Source organism: Acanthisitta chloris, unplaced genomic scaffold (genome assembly GCF_000695815.1).
Source record: "Acanthisitta chloris isolate BGI_N310 unplaced genomic scaffold, ASM69581v1 scaffold8125, whole genome shotgun sequence".
Classification (NCBI taxonomy): Eukaryota; Metazoa; Chordata; class Aves; order Passeriformes; family Acanthisittidae; genus Acanthisitta; species Acanthisitta chloris.
This window is the reverse complement of record NW_008672015.1, coordinates 1-14,873: the sequence shown is the minus strand read 5'-3', so window position 1 is coordinate 14,873 and position 14,873 is coordinate 1. Positions and strand designations below refer to the sequence as shown.

The 14,873-nt window shown below is 45.4% G+C and overlaps 2 protein-coding genes across 2 annotated transcripts; one reads left to right on the top strand and one right to left on the bottom strand.

Annotated features, from left to right (window-relative positions):
• The first annotated feature begins 1,933 nt into the window (after nt 1-1,933).
• PHYHD1 (phytanoyl-CoA dioxygenase domain containing 1) lies at nt 1,934-7,414 on the top strand. The gene is made up of 11 exons (XM_009074334.1): nt 1,934-1,966; nt 2,759-2,917; nt 3,571-3,646; nt 3,776-3,823; nt 5,410-5,465; nt 5,652-5,714; nt 5,804-5,825; nt 6,188-6,316; nt 6,796-6,912; nt 7,058-7,184; nt 7,369-7,414. The coding sequence occupies exons 1-11, from the start codon at nt 1,934-1,936 to the stop codon at nt 7,412-7,414; spliced, it is 876 nt and encodes a 291-aa protein (XP_009072582.1).
• Nucleotides 7,415-10,374: 2,960 nt separating this feature from the next.
• On the bottom strand, nt 10,375-12,025 carry DOLK (dolichol kinase). Its single transcript, XM_009074333.1, has one exon. The coding sequence runs from the start codon at nt 12,023-12,025 to the stop codon at nt 10,454-10,456; it is 1,572 nt and encodes a 523-aa protein (XP_009072581.1). The 3' UTR covers nt 10,375-10,453.
• Between the last annotated feature and the right edge of the window lie 2,848 nt (nt 12,026-14,873).

Here is a 14,873-nt window from a genome sequence, read left to right as displayed (position 1 = left end):
TTTCTACCTTCCTATTGAAATGTGCTGGGAGAGAAGGATTTACAAAAGTGACATCCTTCTCTTTGCCTTTTTTGGGGCATTAGGTGGCTGGAGTGGTTTTCCTCTTGCTGGAAAGGTCTTTGTGAGCCTCAAACTAGGAACACAGCTGGAGTGGCAAAGATCTGGAGGACTCCTAAGGACAGACACTGATGAAAGTTCCTGGAACCAGGATGGATTTCCTCTCCTGGTTTCTGCACTTAGTTATCTCCTGGTACTCACTGTGTTGTGTGCTGCAATCTGCTGTTTATATTGCTCAAAGCAATTCATGGAACAGGAAAACTGTGGTTTGCTGTCATGGGTATGAACCAAAACAGCCTCTGAAGTCACTGTGTGTGCGTAAGGTGGAGGTGGTGGCGTGATAAATTGCTGGGGAAAAAAAACAACCGTGTGGGAATGAGCAGTGCATGACACGCCAGTGACGGAGGTGACTCGGAGAGGGACTGAGGAGTGGTGTGGGAGTGTGTTTCTCCGGAATTGCTGCCTCCCAGGGAGGGGAGAGCTGTGTCCTCCGGAGAACAGCTTGCAGGCAGTAGCTGTACTGGGTTTTGGGTTTGTTTTCCCCCTCACTGGTTACACATCTTACAACCATTTCTGCTCCATCAGTTGGTGAGAGTCTGTTAAGAGGAAGGAGGAACTGCTGGAATATACTACTGAATTCACATCCTCTTGTGTGCAGAGAAAAGCTTGAAAACAAGCTGTAAATACTCCAGAAAGAGCTGTTTTTCCGTGAAAACACTGAATTCCCTCTTTATTAAAAAAAAAGAGGAAATACTTGAACAAGACAGGGAGAATTTTTTATTCCCTTACAGAGCAGTGAACTTGACTTTTCCAAGCAGCACCTCTTTAAGATGGATTTTCAGGGGTTAGCAAATATATTGGGCAGTAAACACCTCCCCATGAGTATTTGCATTCCTTCCTTTCGGTGGGTTTTCCTGCGGCTGGGAGAGGGATGCACGAACCGCCCCCATGCTGTTATTTTTGGGGAGTGCTGCTGAAAGGATGTTTTCGGTGTTTCCTGTAAGAGCCAAACACACTTTTCTCCAGAGAGAAAATCCTCCCCCGGGGATTGCTGTGCGCTGGGAGGGATGTGTGGGCTGGGAGCGCCACCGCTGGGCTGGCAGCTCTTCCTCCCTCTCCTCTGCCTTTCTGACCTACTTTCTGCGGTTTCTCTCTCTCTGCTTTGAACTTTGGGTTGATATGGGTTTACCTCTTTACATGTGTATTCAGAGCTGTAGGAGAAAGGAGCCAGTGAAGGTGTAAATAGCCAAAGAGCAGCTGTGAATGGAAACAGCAGAAATACTCTCTATGGATTCTACCAAACCCTCAGTGAAAGCTGTTTAGCTTTAACACCTTTAGTCTGACATTTGTCACCTCTGGGTTGTGGAGCCCTTTCAGGTGAGTGAGCTGAAGCATCAGCAGGACTCCCTGATGGAGCAAAAAGGCTCTGCAGAAGTCTGAATTACTACCTGAAATTTGTTTAAAGACATCTAGATCTTTTCATCCCACTTGAATCTTATTTTACCTCCCTTATCTTACTTTACCACTGTGTTTCCCATTTGAACAACTCTAATCTGGGTTACTAATTAGAGGCGATTCCTCCCTGGAGTTAAAAAGTTAATCAAGTTCATGATTGCACTTGAGCAGAACATTTCTGTGCACTTTGTTACCACTGAGAGCCAAAGCAAAGCTCTGCAGCTCTGAGTGGCCCTGCCAGGAACAAAGAGCCAGTGATGGGGACAAAACTGGAGTGGCAGCTGCGCAACACTCCTGCTGCCCAGTGCTGGTTTTTATCACATGCTGGGACAAGGATCACGTGGAGAGGCAGAGAGTCAGCCCTGCAGAGCCTGGGTGACAGCGTGGTGCTGCCTGTGGGGTCTGGGGAACTTCTGCACCGATGACATCGGTAACCCAACAGCAGATCCAGCAGGTAAGGAGCTCTAGGGAGGGAACGTGTCTGTAGTACAGGTAGGTGACATTGTTGTAAGATATCACCACTGCCAGTGAACCTGTGAGCAAAGATCTGCTGTGCAAACACTTTATATTCTCCTCAGCTTCTTGTGTTGTGTTCATTTTGAGTGTGTGAGTGTCAAGGCTACAAATTCTTCCAAAGGGCAACTTGTCCTGCAGAGCTCTTGGAGGAATTTCTCCTATGCCTTTCTGTCTGTGCTGCTCAGCTCTCATCCCTCAACTTGAAATCTGCCTGGCAAAGGATAATCCCCAGGGTATTCTATATAAAGAAACTGTAGTGCCAATAGAGTTCACTTCATTTTGTAAGGGATTGTGTAGTCAACCATGAGAAATCACCCAGGGAGTTTTTCCTGAGAGAAAGCCATGCTTTCCAGCTTGTAAAGGAATCTCATTCTGATCTGGCACACAGGTATGACTGCTCTGTTTGTGTTAGCAGGCTTGGTAATTTAATAGCTGCTGGCTCCATGCCTTAGATAAGATATCCTTAAACCACAAAGGCACTAGTGATGAGATCTCTGCTTTGTGGACTGAGGGGTTGAGATAGATTGCTCTTATCTGTATGGAATCTCAGCCTCTTAATGAAGCCTTTCCCCACTAGAAGCCCCTCCTGAAGTTAAAAATCAAGCACACTGTGCAGCTGCAGAGCTGAGGTCTGGATGCTTTACACCCTGCCAAGGGCCAGAACTGTTTTCTTTTGCTTTGTGCTGCTTCCCCCGAGGACTCTGGAGAGCAGTCACCCTGTCTCTTCCAGTTCCACAAGGATGGCTTCCTGGTCCTGGAGCGTTTTTTCAGCATAGAGGAGTGTGACAGCATGAGGAAGCAGATTCAGAGGATCATAGAGGAGATGGAAGTGCCACCACACTGCCGTGTTCAGTTCTCCACCAAGGAGGAGGAGCAGCTCCAGGCACAGGTACTGAGAAGGGCAAGGCTGGAGTGCTGGAAGGAGGAAGGGAAAAGGCAAATAGCTGCTCAGGATTTGCTCTGAGGCAGCATGACTCTTTCTGCTAACTGAACATAACTCTGTGAGAGATATTTGCTTTCCATCTCTCTACAATCATAGAATCAACCAGGTGGGAAAAGACCTCCAAGATCATCAAGTCCAACCCTACTGTGGTTACTAGACCATGGCACAAAGTGCCACATCCAATCTCATCTTAAAAACCTCCAGGGACAGTGAATCCACCAGAAATATTTGGTGGGGTCTCAGCAGAGGGTGAAGGGGAGGGAGTGTGTGGCTTTACTGTGCTTTCAGCCCCTGGTAGCTGTAAGCAGCTCTCACAGATCACTTTGCACTTGTTCTGCTGACAGGTAGTAGGTGATTTTCCAGGCAGACAGCAAAGGAAAAGCAGGGGTAGCCTCTGTGTGAGAGATTCTTGTAACATCCTAATGAGCACCAAAGACATTTAGTGTTGTGGAAAGCCTTTTTATGAGTGATTTTTCACTGTGTTCTGTTTATGCTGCGGTTGGTGGGGAAAAGATGCAGGTGAGTGTTAATGCTTTGACTGAAGGTTCATCTATGTTTTCATAAGGATCCTATCTTTACTAGGCTCTTATCCCTGGCAGGGTAGCTCGGATTATTTCCTAACCAGTGGAGACAAGATTAGATTCTTCTTTGAGAAAGGTGTTTTGGATGAGAAAGGTAAGCCCTGGCCCGAGTTAGCCATGGGAGGGGACAGGAAAAGGCTGAGTGAGGGCTCAGGGGGCAGTTTCCAGCTTGAGGGATGATTTCTGCTGTGCAAACAGTGTTAAATTCTGGTTTGTTTTATAGGTAACTTTCTAATTCCAAAGGAGAAGTCCATCAGCAAGATTGGCCATGGTATGTTTAAAGGATGGGGTTTGGAAAGGGATGGATCAACACGGATGTGGTTTTCAGACATGAGGGTTTCTCCAGATCTACTCACTCTCTGAAAATCCTCACTGTCCTAAATAACTGTCTCTGCAACTCCCTCTGTGTGCCCCTCACTCTCTGGTCTCAGAGGACATAATCTTCTGTTACAATCCCTTTCAAAAACCCCTTCTCAGAGGTTTTCCAGTGATGCATAGCTCAGAGTCACTGACATGAGAAAGTTTGGACTTCGGCCCTTGGCTCTTTTATAAAAGAGATTTGCTCTAACAAATTTACCACCTGAGTCTGGTCACGTTTGGTACAGATCAAACTGTGTCTCCTGTGTCCTGTGCAGGGGTGGGTTGCCAATGCTGAAGTTGTCCTCCCTCCCATGGTGTCACCAGCACCCTTTCTTTACCCTCACTGGTTCAGTTTGACCTATTTCCTCTCTCCCAGTTACTGGACTTGTGTTGTGATCCCTTTTGTTTGCAAACAATACATGGAAAATGAGAGCAGGATTCACTGTGTCTGCAAAAACACGTGAACTTTGTTCAGCTTCAACCTCACTAAACTTGGAAATTAAGTACTGAGAGTTCTTGTTCTTTGGTTTCCTGGGAAAAACACTCTCCCCTTCCCAGGGCCCTGCCATTCTGTCACACTTCAGCTTTTCCCCAGGGCCCTTTTGTTTGCAAACAATACATGGAAAATGAGAGCAGGATTCACTGTGTCTGCAAAAACACGTGAACTTTGTTCAGCTTCAACCTCACTAAACTTGGAAATTAAGTACTGAGAGTTCTTGTTCTTTGGTTTCCTGGGAAAAACACTCTCCCCTTCCCAGGGCCCTGCCATTCTGTCACACTTCAGCTTTTCCCCAGGGGAAGTGAAAACAAGATTCCTGCTTTCCTGCTGACTCAGCAACTTAACAATGCAAAAGGCTTCTCTAAACTTATTTTTGGTCGAGGTTAACCTCATCCTTGCTCAGAAACAACTCCTGCTGGACCTGTTCATGTGTCCTCCTGGCCAATCTGATCACAAAGAGCTGGAGGCACAACTTTAAGTCTTTGCTGTACAGATCTGTCAGGGCAGGGTTGTAGCAAGTGTCTGCACAAACAGCTCTGCCCTGCAGGCTGTGGCTCTCTGTAGGGCACCAAAGAGAAGCTCTAACTCCTTTTGCAGTACTTACTTGTTTGGTAGGTCTTAAGAACTGTGTTTTTAGAGGATGGCTTCACCCATGTTGCTCAGGGTCACAGGTAGTGGTTGTTGGTTGTCATGTGCACAATGTAACACTTAATCACATCATACTCCATTTTATTCACTCTGTTATACTCTGTTTTTTATGTAGCTGCAGTTTGTGGTCAGGGAGTGATTATATTTATGGCCTCTAATGATGATTGTACAACCTATAAGTGTCATATCACCTTAGGTGTGATAAGCCACATATATCCATCTTGGGAGGGATGAAAATTTGTGGCTGCAATTTATCCTGCTTGGCTGTTGTCTCTGCAGCTCATTGCTGAGAGCTGCCAAGTTCCCTTCTGTCCATGAAATCTCCAGTCAGAGCCTTTTTTCCCCCTTAGCTCTGCATGCTAATGATCCTGTCTTCAAGCAAATCACCCACTCCTCCAAGGTGCAGGTGAGTTGTTCCTGTTTCCTAGAATGGTCTGGGATAAAAAAAAAATATAGAGTAGTTAATGTTAGTTTTCTAAACTCCCAAGGATAATCATTTTGTCAGTGAAAGGAAATTTAAATCTCTTCAAGGAGTAACATTATATAGTGTGCAGAAAACAGCAAAAATAAATCTTGGGAAGTTTTCTTGCAGGAGTTGGGAAGAAAACTAGGCCTTGTGAGACCAGTGGTTGTGCAAAGCATGTATATCTTCAAGGTACAGTAGTTTAAGTTGTCTTGTCACTTGATATTAGGTGGGAAGCTGTGGAGCTCTTCTCTTCACACATCACTTTTCTTTCCTTGCAGCAACCTGGCATTGGAGGTGAAGGTGAGATTGCTGTTCTCTCTATATCACAGTGCAGATAATGCTCCTTTAGGAAAGGAATATTACCAGGAACAAGGCTCAGAACCAGACTTAAGCCTGAGAGTTTGGTGGTCCAAACCTTCTAAAATGACAAAAAACCATCCATGATTTCCAGAGACGTTTCAACATCATATGCAGCTTGAACAAATTGCTGCTTCTACATTTGCAGCAGGTTAAAAGGTGATGTTTTACTGCAAGAGTTCATGTGTGTGGTAGATGGTTGGCAGGGGAGGGCACTGAGCCAGGGAGGTGCAAGCCTGAAGTCCTTCTGGTGGTGCTGAGTTCCTCAGGCATTTAAAAACCTCAACAACTCTCTCTCCTTGCAGTGACACCACACCAGGATGCCACGTTCCTGCACACAGAGCCCCTGGGCAGGGTCCTGGGCTTCTGGATAGCCCTGGAGGATGCCACACAGGAGAATGGCTGCTTGTGGTTCATCCCTGGCTCTCACACCAGTAAGTGTGTGTGTGTGTGTGACCAGCACAGTTCTGGTTTGCTCTAGAGCGCACTAATAACTACTGCTCACCTAAGTGTTCACTCAGTGCACTCATAGTGCAATTCAGATTTTAAGGCACTCACTCATGCCCCAGAAATCCTGGAGTCAGCTGCACTTGGGTTGTGATTTATGCTCTTATAGAAAGGACAAATGGACCAAAGGTTGGCTTTGCCTAAGTGTGTGACTGTTTGTGTTCCTAAAGGTCTGTTGCAATGCCCAGAAGGGGCCAGAAAGGCAAACAAAAGGCAGTTGTTTATCTGGTTCTGCCACAGCTGGAAAATACTAAATCTTTTGTGAAAAAAACTCCCCACCCTTATTAGTAATTGCTATAATAATGAAGTTCCTGTCATTGCCAAGAGAAATCACCTACGTGTTCCTGCAGAATGTAGCCAGATGTTTGGTTTCTCATGGGTGTTTGCTCACTCTGTGGATTTGCAGATGGAATCACCCGGAGGATGGTCCGTGCAGCTTCAGGTGCCTCAACATGTGTAGAGTTTGTAGGGTCAGAGAAGGATTATGATGACAACCAGTTCATACCTCTGCCTATCAGTAAAGGTACAACCAACCCCGTCGTGTCCCTTTACAGCTCCAGAAAACACAAAGGAGCTGAAGTTGTATTTAGCCCTTGCAGCTCCCTTTCCATTTGAGAGCTGCTGCTCACCACTGCAAAAACAGCAGTACAGGTGTTCCTTCCACACAGGTGGACTCATTCTCATCCATGGGGAAGTTGTCCACAAAAGTGAACTGAACAGCTCGGAGTCTTCTCGCCACGCGTTCACCTTCCATGTGATGGAGGCCAAAGACACCACCTGGAGCAAAGAGAACTGGTAAGGTCACAATTCTCTCAAGCAGCTGAGGAACTTGGAGCCTCTCCAGTAGAATAGCCAGGATGTTCTTGGTGGTCTTGCCTGTCACACTGAGGTTGGTGGTACCTCAGTCAGTGTTGATTTTGTACCTGTACAACTGGAACAGCCTCTGAAGTTTTGTTTTTACCTCTTCCTTACTTCCTAGGCTCCAGCCAACTCCTGAACTGCCTTTTCCATCACTCTACACTTGAAGTTAGTGACTGACTTCTGGAGTCAATAGCTGATCAGTATTCCTTTCTGATTGTTCATGTTCCCTCTAAGCACAACCTTCACTAGGTCATCTCTCGAGATTCATTTTTCTCCTCAGAACAAGGACCTTGTCACAGCCCAACACACCTGCCCTAGGCAGAACCTTCTGCTGCAGCCTGAGCCCTCCTAGTGTGAGAAGTCACCAAGTCCTTCTTCAGGCTTGAGAACAGACCAGTAAAGACCATTGCACCTTGACTGGGACCAGCTGAGGAGTATCTGCAACATCTTGAAAGATGAAACATCTTGCAGATATTCGGTGTTTTCTTCTTGTTTAGTGCGTTTCTTGGCTGTGTTGATCCTAGCAATGCAGGTGATGGTGTCATGGGAAGAAGGCTGATCTTCACCCTTAGATCTCTGTCTTACTGTTGGAATAACAGTGATTTAAAACATTCCCATTGTGGGCAAAATGAACCAGGAATTCTACTGTTATAACCAATCTTCCAAGCATTCCTAGCAAACTGTAGCTGTTTGATCTCTGGGTGTGTTGATTCAAAATATGACATTTCTTTCAAATCTTTCTTTCAAAGATTCATGTTGAAATGATGAAAACAAAGAACCTCAATCCAACTCCTAACCCTTAAATAAACCCCTAGAAATTCTCCTTTTCATCTCCATCATCTTTTCTTTGAGGAAGACACAGTGTGACCTTCCCCCAACAGACAAGCTCAGTGCTAAATTGTCTGAGGAGCAGTTTGAACTCTCAATATGCACAGAACAATTTCTATCCCCGAAACCAACTTGGAGCAAGGTGCAACCCAAGGAATATTAAGAAACACAAATCACACCTGAGGCAAGCTCAAGCCTGTGTCCTGAACAGAACAGAAGCTGTGTAGGTGTGATTTCACCAGCACTGGGGCAGTGGCAACACTGAGATATGAGGAGGTGTCACTGACACATGGATTACACTGCAGTAACCTCAGGACTGCTCTGAGCCATGGCAGAGTGAGCCCTGGTTCTTCCTGACTTGTGTATTGCTTGTCTCTGGCACTTGTTTGATGTGAAATAGTCCAATTTAGTTTCTCTATGGGAAGGAGTTTCCTTTCAGCCCTTTGGGCAAAGCAGAGGAGATTCAGCCTAGCAAAGAATTCATTGTAGAGGAACACTCAGGTGGGTGTGAATTAGGGACCTGAGTAATGGCAACAGCAGCAACATTGAATGCAAAGTTTCTGCTTGCAGAAACTGCCTTTTCCACAGTTTGTTTGGAAGCTGTGAGCAGGGAGGAGGGAAAGTGAGTTCCTTTACCTCTGGTGCTGTTTATGCCATCAGTGGTGGAGGCTGTGCCTCGTGGCAGAAGCAGCTCGAGCTCTGTCTATGTCTTTCCACGGGAGGAGTTAATGATTTAGAATAGCACCACTGTGCTGAGGGATAGTTTGTCCTCGGATTATATGCACCACTACCTGCAATGTGCAAAACCATCTAGGCAAGTACATGAATTAAAGCAAAGAGCTGGATTGACTGGGAGGATTTCATGTCAAATAGGAAGGAACCGAGTTTGGTTCCTTACTGAGAGTATCTGACAGTCTCTTACATTATTAACCAGCTTTGGCATCCTCAGGAGAAGCAGCACCAAATCCCAGGAGCCCTGCTCAGGCAGGGGGGAAATTGGGCAATGCTCAGCTACTCCAGTCCTGGCTTGTTGCAGGGACACACAGTGTTGGATTCTGGAGCTCACTCTGCTGACCCAGAGCTCTGGTTTCACTCCACCTCTGTCTTACTCTCACCCCCCAGACAGTCCCAGAGCTCTAGGGCTGCAGCACAGTGTTGCGTAAGGTACTTTGGACTCTCCCAAACTGTTCCCAAAAGTGAATTAGAAAAGGGTCAGGAGTTAACTTCATGGTGCAAACAAGAATCCTGGAATGCCAATCTCTTGCTTAGACATGTCTCTGGGGATGGGAAGAGGCAGGAGGACTCATGCTAATGTGTTCTGTTCTAATGGACACTTGGCAAACCAGTGAGAAGTGACTGTCAGTTCAGAAGTGTTTAATACATAAAAAGGAGGTGGGTTTTTTTGGCCATAAAATAGTAGCTGTAATTTTAATTACACAGACAGAGTTCAATGGGTTTACTCAATTTGTTGATGGAAGCATTTATATCAATTATTTGGTTAAACCTCTGGCTGAAAAAAAAAATGTGAAAAGTAGAAAACTGCAATAGTAATAGAAAATTTTATTGACTTTAACAGATTTTCTGCTTTCAGGATTGATGTGTAATTAGTTTAGCTGTGACTTTGCTTAATTCCCCCCCCATATTCATTCCAAATCAATTTAGAGATGAAAATCTTGAGGAAGATGAAACAGTCTTCTTATTGAGTGAAACATCAGGGCTAGAAATGCACCATTCTTGTCAGTTAGTAGGGTTTGGAATGAGCAGTCTGACATTCCCAAACCTCCCCCCCTGCCCTGGATAAACTCAGCTTTTAGTGAGTTTGGGTTGTGTTTGTGCATCACAAGGTGTTTGTGGCTCCTGCTGGTGGGGACTGGACACATCTGGACAGCTGTGGCCACTCTGAGCCCACCCTTGTTGTCAGACATGCCTTACATTGTGCTCATGCAGAAATGAGAGGTCACACGGTCAGGAATACAAGACTCAGGACAGAAAACAAGGTACAATACAGAGGTGGCAACACTGAGAGGTTTGATTGTTTATTTCTTCCCCCTCTAATTGACTTACCTCTTCTTCCTCTGCTTCCTTTGCCTCTGGGCAGAAGAAACTTACACTGGATTATTAAACACAAATGCTGTTTTTCTCACTCATGTTTGTTGCTGGGAGAACATAATTCAAGCTGTTTTCAACAGGGGGGAAAAAAACCAAGACCAAACCAAAACCTTTACTTAAAGTAAGTCTTTTTCATTTCTGTTTTGAACACTTTTCTCTGCTCTACCCAAAGCAGTGTGTGGATGAGCTGTGAGCTCTCATTTCAGTGCATTTTCTAGTACCACTTGTCTCTAGGAAGGGAGAAACCTCTGTTTCTGGAAGTGCTTCTATGCCATGAACATGATTTGGAGGTAGAGAGGTAACAACAGGTTATCAATTTGGGTAGTATAAGCTTCCAAAAGAGAAACCAAACTGACAGATGCCAGAATCCAGGCATAGCTGGAGTTCAGGTTCACACTACTGTCAAAGATCAGGATGAGAGCTACAGCAATGATCTGAGCAAAAATAGCTGTCATGGTCCCTTCAAAGGTCTTCTTTGTTCCTGGCCATTTGATTTCCCCCATGCTACTGCCAAAAACAGAGGCAATAGTGTCTCCTACCCCTACTGCCAGCACCCCAGAGTAGGGGACCAGTGCTCCTGCCCCAGACAAGGAGCCTTTAGGAGCACAGGATCTGGGGAACAACCACACTGGGAGGGACATGCCAAGGAGGAGGTAAATATGAGTCAAGATTAGAGGTCCACTGTCTCTTTCATCCAAGAAGAGAGACAGCAACTGCCTAAGGGTTTGGCCAAATGGTTTGATCCTGAAATACCTAATATACTCTAAGAAGACAAACACTGCCAGACACAGCACTGCAGCCACATAGAGGAGTTGTCGGTCATAAATGAGTCCAGGAACATATGTGGCTACAACAATGAAGTGGAAATATTTCCTGGTTATGGTTGAGGCCTGGTGTTTTTTAGATTCAGATGATCTCTTGGCATTCTGGTAGAAAACCACACCACATGCTGAAGCTGCCAGGAAAGTCCAGTACACAAGAAGGTAAAGTCTTGTCTGTGTCTGAAACAGGAACTGCAGCAGCCAGAAGAGAGGGTTCCTCTGGATCAGTCTGTACAGCCAAGGCATGATGACCCCTAGGCCTAGCACTGCTGTCATCATGTGGAAGAACATGGAGGAGATCCATGTGCCTGAATCCATGAACATGAAGAGCACAGTGAAAAAAAGACCAAGGAGAACAACTCCAACAACTGCTACCAGCAGGAAGAAGTCAATGGGATCACCTCTGCCCTCAACTACGTTCAGTGAGCGTTTAATGAGCTGATTGAGAACAAAACTTATACCCCCAAGAACCAGCAAAGCTTCTCCAGGAGTGAAACACCGAGGCAACAAGTACAGCAAGATCATACTGAGGTAGACAAAAATGAGCAGCACTTCTAGCACCTCTATCACTTCTGAGACAGTCAAAGAGTGTTTCATGGTATAGATAATTACACTGCCAGCCATACCAGTAAGTATGCAAGTGTTGGTTGGCACAGGTTTGGTGATGCCAACTGCTAGTACCGACAGGAAGAGAGCCAGCAGCATCCCCGAGGAGGCGACCACGATGCCAAAGCGCTCGAAGTAGACGATGCCAGCAGCTCTGCACCTCTCCTTCATCACAATCCCCAGCAAGGGGATGACCATGCTGGCAGGCAGGAGGCCACTGTTGGCTGCTGCACGGAACTGGAAGACAGCCCCTCCCAGCTGGAGCAGCCGGTCCCATTTGAACTGGACGTAGAAGGCCTGAACGGCGAGCACCACGGCACACCACGAGTACCTGTCCCACACCACCGCGTGCACCGACACCACGACGACGAACACCACCAGGGACTCTGCCAGCACTGGCTTGTTTAACATGGTTCCAGTCCAACGTGGCTCTAGCTTGCTGAATCTTTCTCTGGAGTCCCAATGTGCTCAGCTGTTGTCCATTGGGAATTCTCTTTTATGCTACTGTGACTCCTATCAAAGACACCCAAAGGACAAACAGTTAAAGCAACTACTAGAAGAGGTGAAGTTTTTGCACAGCTGTTTGGTTCTTAAGCTCAGTGTAAACTGCTAGTTATGTGCCAGTTGGTAATGTCAACACACAGAATCATCAAGGTTGGAGGAGACCTCTAAGATCATCAAGTCCAGCCATTAACCTGTCACTGCTGGAACCCTAAACCATATCCTCCAGCACCAGGTCCAGACACCTCTTAAACACCTCCAGGGATGGTGCCCCCACCACCTCCCTGGGCAATATCCAGTGCCTGAACAACCTGACAAGGAAAAGCTTGTTTCTAATATGTAATCTGAATCTCCTCTGTCTCAGCTCAAGGTCTTAGGTGATAAACCAAAACCAGTGAGGAAATGGATCAGCCAATTCTGTCATGTCCCTCTGAGAATCAGGGAGGTCATCCTGCCAGGACACAAACCAACCACTAGTATTGAGATACTCAGATACACCTTTCAGTCTTTTTGTTGCAGTGGTTTTGAATTGAAATGTGAGGCAAACAGGCCAAAAATATTCCCAGAAGGCTTCACTGAGATGATGTGAATTTGAAAAGCAGTTAGTTTAGAAATGTAAGGTCATTTTAGAAGCTAATTTTGTATATGGTTTTCACTGAATGTTCCTCCTTTTCTTAAATATTTCTCTTCCCTCTGCTGTGCAAATCCCTTATGTACCTCTCTCCTCCTGCCACTGGTGTTTGAATCCTCCCATTAGTGCAGCGGGTGCTTTATCATGCTACAGAGTATTTACAGTGGAAGTAGGGAAAAAATATCACAGTTATAAAAAGATATATTGCCAAATGACACACTTGATCTAATTTTGATCTATTACCAGAACTATCAAGCTAAAGTTGGAGATCTGAGCACAGAAAATGGAATGAACAGACCTCATCTTGCCTGCAGCCATAACAGGATGTTCCTTAGTGTTAAGCAGCTTAGTTTGTTTTGCTTTTATAGCACTGCTGGGGCAGATTTGTTCCAAAGAGAGCTCCTCTAAAATACACTTCTAGTCCAGCTTGACAAACTGCCAATGCTCTGTTAGCTCTGGGACATGTTGGAGCCATGTGATTTCACCTCTGTACAGCTTCACATGTGAGTAAATGAGTGATTGATTCTTCCTTATTCTCAAAGAAAGGGTTTGGCTTCATTTCTCTCTAACCCATGGCACAGCCTCTTCCCTGTCAGCTACTCTGATTCCCATTTTCTGAAGGAGAATCCCACACTCTTTATTTCACATAGATTCTAGATCAGTATAAATCAGTGAAATATTTTAATGTTAATGACACCAGGCAAATATTAGCAAGTCTCACCTCAAAAATGCATTGTTACTTTATAACACAGTGATTTGTTTAACTAACCTCATTTTCCTCATGTTCTTTAAGGGAAAGTAAACATTGTTAAGGCATTTTTGATCATGATCCAAAGCTGTCACTGGTTTCTATATCCTCTCCCTCCCTTGTCTTACTAACACTTAGTGCATTTACAGCACTTCACCTGCTCTGAGTCAGGGCTCAGCCACTGACAGCTGCCCTGCAAACCAAACTTCTGGACTAGGAGATTAATAGCTGAGATAATCAGCAGTGCATATAATGACGCCTTTAGGTTGAATCCAATCTTATCTCCTTTGTGGGCACTGACAACATTGTGCAATTCTCACCAGCATTTATTGCTTCCTGCCAACCTTCATTTCTCCTTATCCATGACTTGATCATTAGCCATATGTACATCTCTGCCATTTCTCTGGCACCTCTGCTGGGATCTTTGAAACTTTGAAGTTCCTGCATTTCCGTTGATAATATTATGGCTGATTCAGCTGTTTGTATCCCAACTGAAAGGTTGGATTTCTTCATCCCTTCTGGCCCATCCTTAAGCTGATTAGCAGCAAACTCTTATTAAATTCTGCTCCCCAAGTCTCATTGCCAATATCTACACCAGCTCCTCAGGGAAGGCCAGAAGTTTGCTTAAGATTCTGGTTTGGGTTTTCAACCAGTGTTGAATGTTGTCACCAGGCTATAAAGCTGACAGAGATCTCAGCAGCAACATTACTGAGTAACTATTACAGTTTGTACTGTCAAACTCCCTTACACTGTGTGTCTGCAGTGTTTAGTTATTTATGACTTCAGACTTAATTATTAATAGATTGCTTTTTGGCATCCTTATTTGTACAGCCCGAAATACTTGATTGCCAAACCACATTACATTTACTGCTGCCAAGTGTACTGCCATCACAATTCATTTTTAAACAGGAGAAAAATTAATCATAGAGTCAATAAGACAGAATGAGCCTGGGCCATATCTACCTACAACCAATACTGGTTTTGGGGTCTCACTCCTTGCTGTTTCTGAGCACTGGGGAGGGAGGAGCTTAAGGCTTATTTGAGAAGAGGCAGAGTAAATGCCACCTGCATTTCAAAGAGTGCTCCCACTCAGTCTGGCAACGCTTAGGTTGCACCCAGCCCTTGTATCAACAATGGCAGATGACAGCTTCCCCCAGCAGGCAGCCTGCCAGCCTGGCTGTAAGACAGGAATTTCACCCTGTGTGAGGTCTCTAATGCAGCAGCTCCGACCTATGAATCTGCAACACGATATATTTCGCTCATTAATCCCTTCATTCTCTTGTGCCTGTCCCGATTCCCTTCACCCTGCTTTCAGGTAATGCGAAGCTTCTCAACGCTCTCGTTCTCTCATCACCGAACTGCTGTCACCCCCCGATTCC

Coding starts and splice junctions, on each gene's coding strand:
- PHYHD1 (XM_009074334.1), top strand. CDS start 1,934: ATGACATCGGTAACCCAACAGCAGATCCAGCAG. Junction 3,647..3,775: donor AGGTGTTTTGGATGAGAAAG/GTAAGCCCTGGC, acceptor TTTGTTTTATAG/GTAACTTTCTAATTCCAAAG. Junction 6,317..6,795: donor CATCCCTGGCTCTCACACCA/GTAAGTGTGTGT, acceptor GTGGATTTGCAG/ATGGAATCACCCGGAGGATG.
- DOLK (XM_009074333.1), bottom strand. CDS start 12,025: ATGTTAAACAAGCCAGTGCTGGCAGAGTCCCTGGTGGTGTTCGTCGTC.